This window comes from Copadichromis virginalis, linkage group LG10 (genome assembly GCF_057382275.1).
Source record: "Copadichromis virginalis isolate Kocher_CV1m ecotype Utaka linkage group LG10, C_Virginalis_male_GT1.1, whole genome shotgun sequence".
Lineage (NCBI taxonomy): Eukaryota > Metazoa > Chordata > Actinopteri > Cichliformes > Cichlidae > Copadichromis > Copadichromis virginalis.
The window spans coordinates 4,769,591-4,783,489 of record NC_140627.1 but is presented as its reverse complement, the minus strand read 5'-3'; the positions used below and the strand labels follow the sequence as shown (position 1 = coordinate 4,783,489).

The following is a 13,899-nucleotide window of genomic DNA, read 5'->3' as shown; positions in this document are numbered from 1 at the left end:
CTTTTCCCTTTTGCTACATTGTTAACATGCAGTACTGTGGAGGCAAACCTGACTGTGCCATGCATTGATGAGCACAGTGAAGCAACAAATATTCAGGTAAAAACTGACCTAAAATGACACATAGGGCCTTATTTTGACATGTAGGTTACAGTCCTCTCAGCTGGGCTGTGCCATATCATATCCCTGCAGTAATACACATTATAGTATACATTTTTATGTGATATAAAAGTGTCATATCGAGATATCATTGCTATAGCAACACCATGCATTTGTATTCCCTGGTGTGCATTACAACAACTCAAGCCTCGGCACGTCTGAGAGTCCCGTATCAGCTTTTGCTATGATGATTTATTACTTAAAAAGGGATCCACTTCAGCAACCACCAATAACGCACAATGCTTTACAAAATATACAAGACAACTGCTGCTGCTAAATGTGGAGACAACAAGCTTTTTTCACCACTTGAGGCAAAAACACTGTTGAGTACTACCAGGCTAGCGAGGAGGAAATACATGCAGCTGATGATGCGCAACCCAAATGCAGCTCCTGCATAGTTACATGGTTAGAGCGCTTTAGTTATTGTTAGTGTTAAGGAGTTATATTATACTTTTACTCACATTTTACAGGGAAAACACTAACTAGGATATTTGTAAACACTATTTGACTTATGCTGTGTCATGGGATATAATGCTATGTCACTATTACTGAATGATGCTGCTGTTGGCACCTTGTTTCAGGAAATTCACACTTTCAGTTAGGAAGCATGTCATCACTGACAGTAGCTCATTGGAAAAGGATGGAAAATGCCCCTGCTTTTGGTTTTGAGTCTGTGATGCCCACCGCTATGTCTCAGAACTCTCTGCATTAAGTAATTTACTAACTAGTTTGCTGGACTATTAATATAGAGTAAATTCATATTTCACCCTTTTCGATGTGACTCTAAAATTCTGTATTTAGAGTGTACATTGCATAAATGAAAGAAGCTGTTTATAATGCCAACAATAAGAAAAGATGCGAACAGGTGATCTATCAATTTATACTGCATGTGTAGAAATTAGGTCATTAACGTCAGTAATCGGATCAATAAGAGGTCGGATCTGAGCATTCCTAATGAAAAGCAACTCTCAGCCCACTCAGAAAACACAAGTCCTTCAATTAGAAAATGCTGAACACCCGCAGGATTTAAATTCACGCTGCAAATGAGACACGAGTCTCCCATTTCTTGGTCAGCAGCTTTATTTTTGCCAAGCAGCCACCCACTTACAGCGAGACTGCTCGTTAAGTGATCATACTGTAGGGATCATCAAAAAACTGGGATACCAGGAAAGTTTGTGAGTTCAATTAATTAGGCAGCAGCGCTCTGTGCCAGCTCAGTTTTGCCCAAAATACACATGCTCTGACAACATCACTCAGTCAGTAACACAACTTAGGCCCAGATGAATCTCATTTCACTGAATCTACCATAGAGGCCTCTGTATATGCATCCTGCAAGATTTGACTGAGAACAGCTGGTGCAGACCAGATGACCCCCTATGAGCAAGAGCTTTGGAAACAGCGAGAAGGAAAAACTCCCAATTCACAGCGGTGGAAAAACGAGAAGCGAGCCAGAGATTAATAATGACTATTTATTAAATGCAGTGGTGTACTGTATAAACACATAGCGAATGAAAAAAAAGCTGAGTGTAGAAGAAAGACTTCATGGGAAACCCCCAGCAGGTTTGGCAAACTGCGGCGTAACAAAGGTGTCACAGTTCTGGGTCGGTTCAACCCGGCGTTCCAAGTTTATTATGTTTTGGTTTGCTCATGAATGATCGTTTTGTTACCTTTGTGATTTGTTGGTTATTATTTGAATTCTATGTTCTTTTTATTCATGTTTATGGATTGTTCTTTGGTTGTGTCTCATGTTTAGCATTGAGTTCCATGTGTTATATTCTGTCTGTCTCTCAGTGTCGTGTCTGCGTCCTTGTGTAGTGTTTTCTTGTTTCCTGTTTTATTGTGAAGGTCTGCGTCTCATGTGAGTGTGTTCAGTTTTACCTCCCTTGTCTCGTCTCGTTAATTACTCCCTGCTGTGTCCACCACCTGTGTGTAATCTCCCTGTGTTTCTCTGTGTGTATTTAAATCGCGTCTTCTGTCATTGTAGTTGCTGGTCCATCTGTGTATCCACCATGTCTCACTCGTGTGTTTTCCCTGCTGTCCGTCGTCATTCTCCGCTGCTCATCCTCCTTCATGTTCATGTCCTGGTTTGTGTCCACTAGTTTAGTCGTTCTCAGTTTAGATAGCCTTCTGTTCCTTTTGCCGTTTGCCCATTTTTATTTTGTGTTTAATAAACCACCCTCACACCTTTACAAGTGCCTGCGTTTGGATCCTCCTTTATTTCTTCCACACGGCTCAGGGTTATTCAGGCTGCAAACCTTCATCACTCTTTATGTTTATTGGACACACATCTTTGGTCAAGTGGAATGTGATTGTGTTGGTGATTTGTATCTTTGTGAGGTGGATGGTTTTTTTTCTTGGGTAACATCACTTCTAAATATTCAAAGTATTTTCAAACAATGGAAGATGATCCTTTTTGAGGAAAAAGCTCTTTACCTTCTGCTGTCCCAGGCATTTGATTTTTTTCTTTTGTACAGTGGTACTCACAGAGACAGCCCAGAAAACTTCACACTGCAGGGTGCAGGGACAGCTGTGATTGGCACATGCAGGCACATCATCAGGCAGTGATTGAGGGAGCGCATGACTTGCTTTTGCTTTGCATTCTATTGGCGGAGCACACATTTTCATTGTTGCTCGATCATATTGATTACGTGAAGCCAAAATTGTGATCATGACTAAAATTTGCCCTAATTTAAACTTGAAGCCTTAATTTTAAGATTTGTTTGCTTTTCCATGTGTTTCCATGTGGATATACTAACTGGGACCATTAAAAAAAAAGCATACTATGTCCATTACTTTTTCTCACATTATCACACTCCGATGTGATGGTGACACACAACAGCAATCACTCACTCCTCCTGTTGTCCCCCTGAGTGGGTTCCAATCATTGAGACCCTTGACATGGGGGTGATGCAACAGTAGTTAAGGGAGCGCTTTACACCCACTATCATGTTTGCCTCAAACAAAAAGCACGACATCGCTCGCTTACTAGCATGCATACATACTAGGAGTTTAATTCTCACTTCACAAAGAGACATTTACAGATCAGTGTAAGATGATGAAAAACTTACGTTTAGCATAGCAGAGCATAAGTGGAAGAGCATCAACTAAACAGTCATGAAATTGACCTAGCTTGCTCCTTTTTTTCCCAACAGACCAACAGTTATAATAAGCATCTCTGCAAATGTGCATTCGATTTTAAAATCAAACTAGAAGACAGAAACATACTTCTGGTTCTACTGTTTGAAGGTTGAAGAAGATGATCAGTGTGATTGTTGGACAAGTTCCTTTCAAAGAGAGCAGGTATCTGAGCAACATGAAACTACAGTGATGAAGATTCAATTATTTATAAATATCATAATAATGATTGCCATTAACTGGAAATTACATGAAAAATGGTGGTGAGCCACAGCCAATCACTTCGCCACACATCCATCCCTGAGGATATCATCCATTGGCAATTGCACCAATTTTCACAACTTTTTTACAAACCATTCTGGGGTTGACTATCTCTGCCCAATTCAAGGATCGAGACAAAAGACCAGAAGAAAAATGCAGGAGATGGAGAAAGATGAATAAAAAAAGTTCTACGGGTGCCTGCACAACTAGATATGTGATTAAGAGCTTTATTACTATGTTATTACTGTAGACTCCAAATCCATTACAGGTTCTGAAGAATGACAAACAGGTACCGATGCAAGGAAAAAGAGACGTCTTGGGCAGGATTGTTGTGCTATTATTACTGTGGGCTCACGCTGTATTTTTAGTGGACTTAATGAATTGACAGAGCACACAGAGGACACAAACACAGACATTTTCAACTGCTACTGACTGATCACGTTAAGATCTTCATATTCATTTAGCACTTACAGTGATACACTGTGTATAAGTGCTAATTATTGCTACCTCAGGATTCACCAACGGTACATTCATGCTAAAATAACCCGGATGCTTATTGCAAAAGCAGCTGGCTTATTTACTTAGTTTTTAAGCCAAATGTAAACTGAACCAAGTCTCTGTGTTTGTGGGTTTATTGGGTCACACTGTTTATTTTCTCAGCAGTCCAAAAGAACTGAACAGAGCACAAACACATCAGAGTTAGAACCAGTCTACACAGATCATGAAAAATGATGAAAGCATTCTTAAAAGTGGACCTATTACGCTTCTCCTTATTTTTTTTCTCATGTGTGTCCTGCTCAATTGACAGATGCTCATATTAAACATGAGCAAATAACAAAGTTTCAAATTTTAGCTCAGTGTGTAGCTGTGGCTAAAAGCTTTAGCAGTGGCACAAACTTTGTCTTTGTCTCACTTTTTTGATTTGTTTTTTAATTTTTACGTTTCAAATTAATGGAAAATTACTTTCGGCAGTGGCGACACTATCAAAATTTTTACCATGAATGCATGCATCCCTGTGGATCTTAAGCACGAGCTTCAGACTGCTCTAAACACTCTGTTTCAGAGTATGATGGGTATGATGTCATAGAAAAGGGGCATCTAGGTACCTAGGTCACACCTAGGGTCAGGGTGAGGAGTAGGATAAGGGTTGGCTGCCTCTTTTTAAGGTTAAGTTTTCAAGCACTTTAAGGATGCACAACATCCTTCTTCTGTTATTTACACATAGGTCATGTCTACAGTAATGCTCCTCAAGGCTTGAAATAGCACACAGTAATCAACGTATGAGTGAAATTGAATATTACATGAAGTGGTAAAAACTGCACAGGGAAATTCTCTTTTTACAAAGCAAACAGCCCCTACTTCCCACCTCCTATCCAGCCCTCTTGGCATGTCGTAGCATGTGTATTTATGTAGCAATTGAGTGGCATTTATCACACAGCTTATTTATAATTAGTTCACTTAGTCTGGGGGAGACAGCCTGTTAGTTGGCATATGTTCAGATCCTGGTTAAAGACACACTGCTCCCCAAGGGGATAGTAGAACGTTGACATGTGTGCATATGGTGTGTGTGTGTGTGTGTGTGTGTGTGTGTGTGTGTGTGTGTGTGTGTGTGTGTGTGTGAATGACAGCAGACAGTCGCTGCAGAGGGTGCCCTGAGCCTCCATTAACACAACCCACCATGTTGCTATCCCTCGGCTACCCGGCCATGCTGAGAGAGACCTCTAGAAACCTGGAGGGGAGCGAGTTCATCTGAGTGCATGGAAGAGGAAGACGACAGGGCAAATGTACAGAGAGAAAGCAGGAAGAGGAGGCGACGAGAACCTGAGTCAGACAGGATAAGTGAGAGGAGGGAGAATGTTGGGAAGGGAAGGATGAAATAAGAGGAAGGAAGGCTGGAGAGAAAGAGAGGGAGAATGGTTCAAGTCCAAGGTTATCACATGGCGAAAGTCGAGCCACTTGCCAGCCGCCAGCTTGGGACAGCAGCGCTCTGATGCAAGGATGCTGCCCTGCGCCGCTTCTACCAGCTGGGCCGTTTGTCTCAGTGAGTGTGCCTGTGTGCTCAAAAATGGATGCTGCAGAGCTCCGTCACAGCACAAGGATCAGATGCATAACCTGACAGACTTCCTAAGGGGGACGTCTTTACAAAACGCGAGTCCAGTCACCATCGCTCCTCCTTCTACAAGTCGCCAGCTGTCCCAGACATTGAATAGCTTGGGGAAGCCGCTTAAAAACATCGCTCTAAGTCTCCTTCCTTTGGCAGGCGATGCTTAAGTGTATCCTTTTTAGGCTGCATATTACATAACTGTTTGCAGTGGAGCTAGCGGAGCCCTGTCTCACATGCCAGAATGATGTGAGCAAAAATAAACATAATAAAAAACCTGCAAGTGTCTGTTGTGTCAAAAGTCTGAAACACAGTGGTGGACAGCTCGCTGACAGAATCCCTTCCTTATCATTTAATCATGCCGAAGCACATATGCTGTCCCAGTCGCCTGCATCTCTCCTCTCTCTCCAAGATGAGTGGGGGATTTTTAAGGTTAAAGCGCTATTGCAGCTTTGCTTGCCTGCCATATCCCTCCCTGTGCATGACATCATTGATGTGAGACAGACTCAGACTCCATGACACACTTTCAGACCACTGAATTATATGTGGCAAGGAAATGATGCCATATAGAATTAAAGCTCAGACAATTAATTAACTGGTTCACAGACAGCTATGTGGATACTTTTGAGCTTTGGAGAGTTGATCAGACTGAACAAACAGTAACAATGTGCTATGTGAATACTCTCAAGCTTTGGAGCGCTGATAAGGCAGAACAAACTGTAGCAATATGTCAACTTAGCTTTAAGAAAATTATAATTTTTCACTGTTTTTTGTCCTTTTTTGACCAAAAGACTGCCTCCTACACTGATGTGCTCTCTGAATATAAAGCTTGGTAACAGCTACACTTAACCCTCTCAGAAGACGTCCCTCAGCGCCCCATGGAAAGGTTATGATCTTTCACCCATGACGTCAACAAGCCAAGAAATCTGAAGTCATCACAACTTGTCATTAGTGCGTGAAAAGCAGCCTGAAGAGTGACGACAACCGTGTGAATTCCCCTAAATGTCAAAGTTCTCCCTCTAGCGGACAATGTCCGCCACAACTGAGCTTCAGCCGCTCCCCAGGAAGAGGTTAATCCATTCATAGCATTATAATGACATCTACACCAGCGCACCATACTAATCACATCTGCCTTCAGATTTCAGCAGCTGCAGACCGGCGTGGAGCTCAGTGAGACAGGCTGCTACAGCTGCGAGAGCCCAAACTCACGCGTCTCGGGAGGAATATGCCAACCCAAATAGACTGCAAAATCTGTCACTCTGGAGCCAAAAACGTCACAACTTCGGCAGTGCCATTTATCAATGATAACCACAAATTCCCGAGATACATTACGGCAGGAATAAGCATGTTTAAACCAGGTTTTATCCTCCTCCTTTTTTTTTCTTTTAACGGTGGACCGGTCCCTTATCCTTTACCCACTCAGGTGATGAACACACGTATGAACTTGTTTTGACATTTTCCCATAGAGCCGACACAGTCAGAGTGAGCTAATAAGAAAAGCATAAAAAGCCGTTTCATAGTTTGAACGTGCCAAAGTGAAAACTTGAGCAAAGACACACACACTGCACTTCGACTCACCTTGAGCGGCCGTTCCTCGGGTGCTGAATACACTTGCTATCAAAGTGGCCACATACCAAATCATAGTACTATTGCCGACCAGAAATAAATCTCATCATATCTCAAAGTGCCCCTTTCGGTGAATCTCTCATCGCCGGGTGCCCCAGGACAAACTGAAGCGGGCCGGTATCCTTGTCTTCTTGTTAACCGAGCCCTGGACACTTTTCCATCGGCGCTTCCCCCTCTCTCTTCCCCTCTCCTCCGCTCTCCACTCGCATCCTGAGTTGGATCACCTGCGCCAATGGGACGAGAGCAGGCGACGCTGTGAAACCAAGCCCGAGCCTTTAGATATCCACGAGCCCGCCTCCACACCCGTTTCATTGAAGGGTGTGGGTGGGCTCCGGACGCCGATTGGTTACCTGCGCTGTCGTTTTCCGAGTTGGAGTGATGCGTTCCTGGCATGTGGTGAGGCTCGGAGGTTCTGCACCTCTGCTCGGTGGAGCGCCCAGGAATAGCTGCTCGTCGCTGGCTTTTTGTGGTTTGTTTGTTTCAGTGCGAATAAACTTACATTAACAGCTGTAATGGCATGTATCGGAGAAAATAATATTATGTTGGTCACTTGTAATAGAGTTAGAGGCAAACCATCCGATATGGTAAGTGCAGCATCTCAATGATAAAACTGAAGGGAAAAACTTATTATACAAAACCACGTCAGACATCCGCAGACAGAAACAACCCAACAGGTGGTTACCCTTTATAATGGATGGAAACCAATCCTGTTTCTTTAAGGCGCTTACTGCTCTTTGACTGTATTATGCGTGACTCTGAATTTTTGCAAGTCGACGGAATCGGTGCTTATGAACAAAACGATGACTTCCTGATTTTAGCTTTTTAAAGGTAATTAATTACATCTTCCCATTTTTCTTGGACAGCATGAATGCAGCAGTGGAGGGAGCGTTTCAAGGTGGGTTGGCGTGTGGAGCTGTTGCGGAGCTGCAGTATCATGCTGCGCAATAAGACGAGAGGAATCCACCACCGTGTGTGTGTGTGTGTGTGTGTGTGTGTGTGTGTGTGTGTGTGTGTGTGTGTGTGTGTGTGTTGGGGGGTACATCATCACGTGACTCACACCCGTGCATTCATATCCCTTCTGAAATATGAGTTCACTGTTTAAATGACGTGCTGGTGGTCTGCCAAGTCACCAAGACTGCTATTAAAGAATCCTGACTAATTTCCAAGACTTCTGAATTCAGCATGATTCACACTTTTTCATATAACGATTCCGTCAATGGCAGTTTTAAATTCAACTGACTCAGCCTGCCTTGCTCACAAGCCATCCATCATGCCTCATAGCTAATTCTACCTCAAGGTCTGCAAGGACCCCCACACCTCCTTGAGGAGGAGGTTTTGTTAATAGCCTCTGGTAGGATGACAAATACAAGTGATTTAAAGTCATTTTTATTTAACATATTCCTGTGCGTCACTCTTATCCTTATTTACGCTGTTTCCCACGATTCCCATTCGAAACTTTGGCTGCTGTTCAGCCCAGTTTCCTGCTGAGATCAGTGAGGTTTAAGCAAATGATTCAGGTCTGACAAATCCACAGCTGAATTAACTTTGGGATGCTATACTTGTAGAAAAAATAGTCAAATCTTCCTTTTTAAAGGACATATGTAACAATTTTGTGTGTTTCACAAAATCTGTTTAATTTCACTAAAACATTTTGGCAACTTTCAAAACTTTTCTTTAAAGGAGTGTCATAATCAGTTCAATAATTATGTAATTGTATTTATTAGCAGTCTTTATATATGTCGGTGCATAGATATTGTTCCACACTAGAGTATGGTTCATACCCCTGCTGTGTTAAGGGAGAGGTGTGGGGCCCAGACTGGGATTTGGCCAAATAGACTAGTTGAAAACGTATCTATAAAAATGTCTTCAGCTGCTTTTTAAAAGAATCAATGGAGTCTGTAGAGCGTAAAAACAGTGGAAGAGAATTTGCCTAATAATTTGGCCTAGGGGGAATATATAAAGTAAAAAGAGAATTGGACCCAAGACAGATCCCTGAGGTACCCCACAAGGCTAAACATGTTTTCAAGTCTACTGGATAATAGAGCCAATGGTGCGAGTTGCCATAGCCAATCTTCAAAAGCCACACCCCCAACTCAATAAAACTGGCAGAAGTGGAAACTCACCTGTCACTTATGATCGCTTAAAGTAAACGGTCAAGCAACTCATCTAAGCCATCATGTCAGAAACAGTATGAAATTTATAGCCTGATGGATTAAACTACAATTACACCCAAGTAAACATTCGCAGCATTGTGGTTGACACTACGTTATCACTCAGGTCAAACTTGTAGATAAAAAAACTGAACTGTAGACAGACAGTTGTCACAACAGTTTAACCAGGAAAAACATGCATCACTTGTTCCAACCAGAAAGCAGGCAGAAGCATGTGGCATGTCAAGCACCAGCATATCAGTGTCTCTGACAGTGACATTGCTGTCACATAGATGCAAAGTAAGGTCTACTTTCTTGATGTTCAACGGCCATTTTGGCCTCTGTAAAGACTAGAGTACAGCCTGGATCACTGCCACAATGAGCAGTGGGCTTTAAAGGTGCTGTGTGAAGTGCAAATAGCATATGGAAATTAGGCTTTCATCACACTATCTGAGCCACACGACTATGCTCAACTCCAAGAGGCTTTTATTCTCTCCGTTGTTTAATGAGCCAGGTGTAATCTATCAACTGCTGTGGCTATAAACTGTAACAATGACACAAACTAGTATCGTGTCATTTAAAGACATGCTCTACATTTTCTCTCTATATTCTACCTGAACAAGCTCAATTTTAATTAAAAAAATAAAATAAAATCTGAAAAACATCTAAAATGCTGTCACTTAGGGGGACCTGTCCAAATATCAGAGATAATAAATTCAATTTAATAAACAAGAACATGTGATTAAGCAAAAACTTAAAATTAACTGAAATTATTTCAAATTACTGCTTAGATGAGAAGCCTGGAAAGCAGACTAAAAAAAGGAAATACTATGTTTAATAATAACCTTTCCATATTACCTTTGAGTTCTTTTTTATGTATACAGGTAACAGAAGGCAGAGGCACAGAGAGCAGAGCTCATTCCATGCAGGTACAGTATTAACACTCATTATTATTATTATTATTATTATTATTATTATTATTATTATTATTATTGTTGTTGTTGTTGTTGTTAATAATAATAATAATAATAATAATAATAAATAATATTCAAAATGACTGTTAGTTTTACTAGAGTCAGATGTCTAAGCTTCCCAGGATCACCATGTCTGGATTTACAAAAGAAGACTGTAGATACTAAAATTCTTGCTCACCACAGAGTTTAAGTATCCTGATCCTCAGTGTACGTTACTTTCAACTCACTGATATTTACTGTTACAAGTCATGGTTTTTCTACAATTTTGTGGCCTTGTGTCTGAAGTCCAAATATACCTTCAAATAACCAAAGTGACAGCGACCTCTAATGGCCATTATCCCTCAGGGATAACTTGAGCCATTATGAGCAACAACAGACTTCAGAATATATTTATAGAAATCCCTGTCTGTGTTAATTGGTCGGGGTGGATTCATAGCTTCTCACAACACCAGATACATTTTACACCTTACATCCCAACAGGTTGATTTTTGATTTATCTGGACGTAGTGTTTTTAAACCCTACATCAACCTTTTGGGATTTACTTACCTGGATGATTCAGCATGCATCAACACACTCTGCACCTTACCGTTATTAATGTGTTGTTGTGCAACGGTGACAAAAGTTCTTCTAAAAGTCCGGAAAATTAATGAAGAAAGGCTCTGCCAAAGGCTCAACCTTCAAACAAGCAAAATATTTCCCTAAACCACCACTTAAAACATCAACATGACAAACTGGAACAGATGGAAACATACATGTTCCTGATTTTGTACTGCCTGTCTGTATTCTTTTATCATTTGTTGGCCAAAGACAACATTTTTTTTACCGTGGATTTTAAAGTTAAGTCACTTTATATCAAATAAAAAAATATACATCACATCAAAGTCAGACAGCTTATTTTTGATTTAAAGGGCCAGTAGTTCTGACCTTTTAGTGTTCCAATGTCACATAACCAGTAGCCTTTATATCATCACCATTAAGCCCAATCTGATTGCCAATGCAACCTTTGTACACAAGGTCAACATGTTTCCTTTTCCTCATTTGTTCCCCTCTGAAGTAGCTGAGCTGAGAAAGTGGCGTATGCAATAAAGGAGGGAACTGCAGTAGCTAAGTAAACCTGTTCCTCTCTCAGGTTCGGCCTTTGGGTCCAAAAACCTGTGCCAGTTATGACTGTTACAACAGCAAAGATGGCGTAAAATACAGAAGTTCTGATTCCAAGTTGTGGCTACTTTTAAAAGATATGAGGGACACAATGCATCCTCCAGCAAATATTTGCTCTCTGGCACCATAAAAGATTGATTCAGCCATGAAATAGATTCTTCAGTTAAAATTCCCTTAACTGTAATGAACAAGTTATTGTGTCATTATCCACCACCATAGCTTACTGTATGAAGAAAGGTTAGTTACTGGACAGCAGTAGAAAAGTTTAAAAATAAACAATGAAAAAGCTGCTTCCACATAACCTAAGATATAAAAGCTCTTTCTTCATATGCAAGATCTCTTCTGGGTTGCGGTTGAAATCTGAGTTACATCTGACCTGATTTGTGTTCATAAATTTGCAAAATTCTCAGCTCATTTAAGAGAAACAATGTCTTGATATCCTGGATGTGTTTTGTATTGAAGCCTCCCTGTAGGCCTTGGAAAGGAAACTGCAAATACATGTGAACTACAATAACAACTTTGTACATGGGCCAGATTTAAGCTGAAGTTTAGCACTTGTGTAAAACAATTCTTTGGTAAACGTTAGAGTAATTCAGCTTCTGTACTCAATAAAAGAAATTCAGTTCAGTCTGCCAGGGTGGCTGGAGTCTATCCTAGCTGTCATAGGCAAATGGCAAAATGGCCTGTATTTGTATAGTGCTTTACTTAGTCCCTAAGGACCCCAAAGCTCTTTACATGTTCAGTCCTCCACCCATTCACACACACATTCACACATTTTATCATTTATAACACAGGTATGTCTACTAGTATCCCAAAGGGATACATTTTTATATGTTTATAAATTTGTAATTCTTTATTTATATATTGATAAAGAATTACAAATAAGTTGATGCTTAAAGCAGGTTTATTTAATTAATATCCAATTTATTTCCAATTTGTATCGAATTTATCTTTAACATGGTGTTTTAGGTATGATTTAAGGACCAATGTAATGGTAAGGTGTCTGCTGCTCCACTTTGAATATTGAGAGATTACCTAATGGATTTTAAGCAAACCCAAGACCATATTCGTTTGTTTGTAGAAATATTGTAATTGTAGAATTGCTAGCTCCCCTAGAGTTTTGGCCACCCCAACTATCAGATGATTCCCTATGAGCAAGCATTTAGCAACAGTGGGGAAGAAAAAATCCCTTCTAAAAGGAAGTAACCGCTAACAGAACCGGGCTCAGGAAGGGACAGCCATCTGCTGCGATTGGTTGGGCCGGGGGGAGTGAAAAAAAACAAACAGCCAAAGTGATTATTATTGGAGCAGCTTAATTAATTTTTGGAGTGTAATGTGCTGTTAATTGCCTTTTCCAACCCCTATTTGTGTTTTTGTCACTTTTGTCCAGGGTCAAAGAAGCAATGCTGGAGATTGATTCTGTGTGGTCTTTCTCTTTTCCTGCTTGAAGGCTGCTGAGACTGCAAGGTTTTGTCCCCCTGTGCTACTCATGTCAGTGCAGGGGGAACTCTTAGAGAGGCCAAGGTTGAACAAAGGGATGCTGGAGAACCTCCAAAGATGTTATGCGATCCTCTTAAATGGGTTTGTACTTTACACTTGCTTCTGCCTTTCCTGTTTGTTCTCATGTGTGCAGTATTCCTGGATCATCTTCTGATATGAGTTACTGAGACATCTGAGAGATCATCCAACTACTATGCCTTCACTTTGCATTGTTGTTGAACATTCACTTTCAATCAACGCACTAAACTTATTCTCCTGAGTTCTCCCTAAAGTTGTGTTTAAATTAGAACCCAGCATTATTTGTTATTATTGAATCAAGTATTTAAAAGTAGCTGTTACAAATTAATTTTATATCCTGGCCAAGTGAGAACTCTTCTTTTTAACCACTAAATGTCATCAAATCATGTAGCTGACCTGCCATACAGTCCAGGGTTCTGTTATGAAACTGATTGTCCACAATAGAAAATTAAAAAGTTACAAGTAAAGTAAATTAATATTCTGCTGCAATGAGTCTTTACATCTCCATTGCTTTGTAGAATTAACTTGAAACAAATTGTGCTGTAGCTGCAGGACTGTGCCACAGTGCAGTAGCTCACTGAAACCTTCTTTTTCTACTCTATGATGACATTTCTGCTAGTGTGTGGATTTAAAACGACAGCAAAATTATATTTTAAAATAAAAACATGGGCCTAGGAGTAGCCTACTCAGTCTTCCACCTAAGCTGAAATTGTGTGCCTTCTGAATCAACTTTCGTGTTTTATGCCGTTCTGTGTTACCAGTCTTGTTAGTTTGCAGATGCTGTGGAGGTGTTCCCATCTGTTTCAAACTGGCATGTGC

At 40.7% G+C, this 13,899-nt stretch overlaps 1 protein-coding gene across 1 annotated transcript in view; it reads right to left on the bottom strand.

Moving 5' to 3' along the window:
• The window catches only part of LOC146699710 (protein turtle homolog B-like), a 132,437-nt gene extending 124,940 nt beyond the window's left edge, over positions 1-7,497 (bottom strand). The window contains exon 1 of the mRNA XM_085469550.1: positions 7,232-7,497. Coding sequence (XP_085325676.1) covers positions 7,232-7,295 — 64 coding nt within the window. The 5' untranslated portion in view covers positions 7,296-7,497. The remainder of the gene's footprint in view (positions 1-7,231) is intronic.
• Between the last annotated feature and the right edge of the window lie 6,402 nt (positions 7,498-13,899).